This window comes from Morone saxatilis, unplaced genomic scaffold (assembly GCF_004916995.1).
Source record: "Morone saxatilis isolate NCDOM2014 unplaced genomic scaffold, NCSU_SB_2.0 Contig4, whole genome shotgun sequence".
Classification (NCBI taxonomy): Eukaryota; Metazoa; Chordata; class Actinopteri; family Moronidae; genus Morone; species Morone saxatilis.
In genome coordinates, this window is record NW_023339984.1 from 9579389 (window position 1) to 9583302 (window position 3914).

Consider the following 3914-nt stretch of genomic DNA (forward strand, 5'->3'; position numbering starts at 1 on the left):
TAGGCCTTTTGTGTACATGGAGAAAGTCTTAGATCTTTGAGTTCAGCTCACGATGAATGAGGACAAAAACAGAAGTGTTGCGTTTATAATTTTGTTCAGTGTATTTGACATCTAAGATCCTTGCACTTTTATCTGTTCCTGATGTGCGGCTGAAAACAAAAGTGAAAGAGCATTTGCAGTCAGAGCCCCGAAGCTATGGAATGAGCGGCATGAGGAAATAAGCCGAATCAGTGACCCCTTTTAAACATTGTTCTCCTGGTTTTACTCATTTCATCTGCTTATTACTCTCGAAAACTCCTTTTCTGTGATCTACTTGATGTGAAGTTGTTGCCTTTTGTAACGTGTTATTAAATAAATATGATATAATAATACTTACGGTAGAGGGTTCTTTCTCCACAACTCTCTGGCTTTGAGGGTTTGATAGACCGTTTTCTGTTTGCCCTCTGTGCCATTCTCCCCTCCTCGGCTGCTCTGCATTACCCGGGAAAACTCCATTTTCTCATCCCACGTGCCCGACAGCACGTAGTGGGCCTTGCCATCCTTGTCCATCACCACACCGGTCACCTGAACAAAGGGGGGAGAGAGAGGGTCAACAGAGGAGAAAAGCATAATGAGCCATGAAACAGAAGAGACTGGTCACAGGATGGGGGGCAAAGTAGCGTAACTGTAAAATTGTAGATCGGTTGAAATGATCCCACAGGATTTTCATTTTGCAGAGAACATGAAAACATAAATACAAAAAAAGTTTCATGTGGTAAAGTCAAAGGGTATTTTTCTCACCTTCCTGGCCACATCTCTGGAGAAGTAGCTGTAAGGAGCAAACTTCAAGTGGCAGCGGTCTCCGGTGGTGTGGTTCACTACGTCTATCTCTCCCGACTGGCACAGAGAGAAAGAAAGAGAAGGTTTTGAGGAAATCTGACACAGTGAAGACATTTTCATATTCCACCAAACAAAAACGTCCATTTAGAGTTGGCAATAAGACAATAATGCGCTGTGACATGCAAGTCAGGAACCATTTTCAAAGGATTTTATCTGTACTCGTCACCTACAATGTGATCTGATTGGGTTTGATTTTTAAGGGCTATGTCAAACTTATTCAAATTGACAGGACCAGGAGATTTTATGGTTAATCACCATCTTCTTCTGTTTACATTCCCCCAGACACACAAAAAAAAAAAACACGTTCTTTTTGTTATACAACCTTGTGTTGTATAATACATTTCCTTGATTCCTTCAATACCTCTGTTGCATAAGCCGGGTGAAGGAAATGCAAATCAGTTCATGGCAATACAGGATTTTTACCTGACCAATTGAGGCGCAAACTGACTGACTTAATCTGGTTATTTTATCTGTGCATGGTCTTTCAGGTGAATCTGCAGAAAGATAACGATAATAAATTGCAATATAAATGTTCATATACCGTGATACGACTTTTCATCCATACCACCCCACCTCTTCTTAAACTCCACTAACAACTGGGGAACAATCTGTGGCTAAAGACAATACACTAACCATGTAATTGAAACGGGTGATACAGGTTTGACTTTGCCGGGGAACCTTTGTTAAATTCCCCTTTTTCCCACCGCATAATACTTGTATACTAGCTAAAGGAGGGTGCTTCTGTTTATTCAAAGCTTTGTTCAAATGTGTCACCTTGCTTTAACTCACCTGATCAATCCATAGTTTTCCTACAATAATGTTGTGCACTGTGGTGGTAACTTTCTTCCATGTGTAGTGATTGTTACTCTTCTCAAAGATTGCATGAATCGTGCCTGAAAAGAAAGAAGCAATAAAGACGGTAAACAAACAAACCACATCTGACAAAACAAACCATTGTTCAATACTCTTGCAATAGAGAATGTTTCCATTGCACCAAGGTGTGACTGGCACATTCCTCGAGCTTTAATCACTGATCTCTTATAAGGATACGATAATGATTGGTTTCTGTCTATCAGAAAATAATCTCAATGTTCGCGTCACACCCTAATCCTACGTCTCAATCAGACCACAAAGAACGTTTAACATGTTAGGAACAAGAGTCTTACCCAAAGGCATGATGGAGAGGTATTTGCCCCTGAACTTGCTGGCAACAGTGATCTCTTGCCTTAAGGTCCAGCCACGATCAGAGATCACATGATGCGCTGCTGCAGGGGGGTGGTGACTCACCTGTGACAGAGGTAAAAGACTACATGGAGTTCCCAGTTTTGTTGTCATTAAGTGCAATTAGCTTTGTAGGTTTGGATCCTCCTTTTTTATTAATGACTCACATTGAGTCTTTAGACACAGACACATTGACAGACCTGTCACGTATGAAAAAAATACCCTGTTGTTACACCGAGGTGCATGAAATTGCCCACGATAAATCTCAAATCCAATTATATTACTCATCTACAATAGGATTTAATAGTTGCACCCACTTGTCCAATCTCATTTAAAGCCTTTGTAACAGATTTAATCCAGTCTATATATATTTGCTGCCTGAACGCACAATTAATGGGCTTATTTATTACACTGAATATATTTTCTTGTTCTTCGGGAATAGAAATCTTTCTACAGTTCTCATTTTCCAACATCAAACCTCTATTCAGTGCAATTGCCTCCACAAATCCTTCCCAGCCTCTGTAAACATTCTTTTTTCCACATTATGCATCTACTTACCCATAAAACAAGAAAACGGAAGTTACTTTTTCAACTTGATATAATAATAATGATAATATAATAACGTATGTTTAACCATCCTCCAACCCTCAATTATGACAAGGCTTCCCTTCGAGTCCTGATTTCATTAGTTTACACTCATGAATTCCAGTTCCCTCTAACATCCCCTGTGCATCCCCAAATACATCAGAAAAAGGAAGCAAACCTCTCTCAACATGCTGAGTCAGTATGATTTTTCAAGTCACCCTTCCTAACATCCATTCTTTGTTTAGTTTCACTTCCTTGATGGAAGCCTTCTGTCTTTCTACATTTCTCTTTTCCCATACCTGCTCACAGAGGGAGCGGTAGCCGCTCTCTCTCCGGCGGTCCAGCTCATACGTCTCTCCTAGCAGAGGGTTGAAGGGCTTGCCTGTGCGGTGGACGGTGGTCGAGTAGGAGGACACGGAGAAGGCGGCCACGTAGCACATTTGCTCCAGCGAACTCTGGCTCTTGGAGGCCTTATCCAGCAGCTCGTGGTACTCGAGGTCCTCCGACAACCGTTGCAGCATGGAAATGGGCTCGTTGAAGTTCACCTACAGAGCGCAGAATAATTAGGATGTGAATCGAGTTTGAACTCTTCTCTCTTTTCTTATTTTCAGTGCCTATGAGATTTAGTGAGATAAAAGTAAGTAAACTCCTAGGAGGTATTAAAGCGTTGGAAAATGTCAAGAACTGACTAAAAGTGCAATTTCTATTTCTATCATATTCTTTCTAAGGAACAACATCATCTTATTTTGTACAAATTGTATGAAATTGCACCAAGCACAAAGGAGAAACTACAGTGGCTGCGAAATGCGTGAAAAATGTAAATGCCCCTATCTAGAGCCAGTGTTTGTCTATTCTGGGCTACTGTAGAAACATGGCGGTTCAATATGGAAGGCTCATCCTAATGTAACATAAACACCAACAATTCCTAGATTCAGCATATTATATTCCAATAGATTTTCCTAAATGTGACACACTGGACCATTAGATGATTGAAATGGTTAAACGTTGCGTAGTGTACAGGCATTTGAGCATAATAAAGACCAGCATAAGAATAATACAAGCAAAGTCAAAATGCTCTTTTTTTAGTTCATACTTTTATGAGGGACAAAATTTGGAACAGCTTACTGGATAGCATGAGAAACTCTGAATCTGATCTGATTCTCTTTTTTTTTTTTTTTTAAAAAGGTTAAAGGTTTAAAAAGGTATTAAATAGGGCTGCACAATTAATC

The 3914-nt window shown here is 40.1% G+C and overlaps 1 protein-coding gene across 3 annotated transcripts in view; it reads right to left on the reverse strand.

Annotated features, from left to right (window-relative positions):
- Window positions 1-3914, reverse strand: part of LOC118338139 (oxysterol-binding protein 1-like) — a gene marked incomplete in the record, with an annotated part of 13839 nt that overhangs the window by 3512 nt on the left and 6413 nt on the right. For all 3 annotated transcript variants that reach the window (XM_035675369.1, XM_035675367.1, XM_035675368.1), the window contains 5 exon segments: window positions 377-564; window positions 781-876; window positions 1669-1772; window positions 2046-2166; window positions 2985-3230. In XM_035675369.1, the coding sequence (XP_035531262.1) occupies window positions 377-564; window positions 781-876; window positions 1669-1772; window positions 2046-2166; window positions 2985-3230 (755 nt within the window).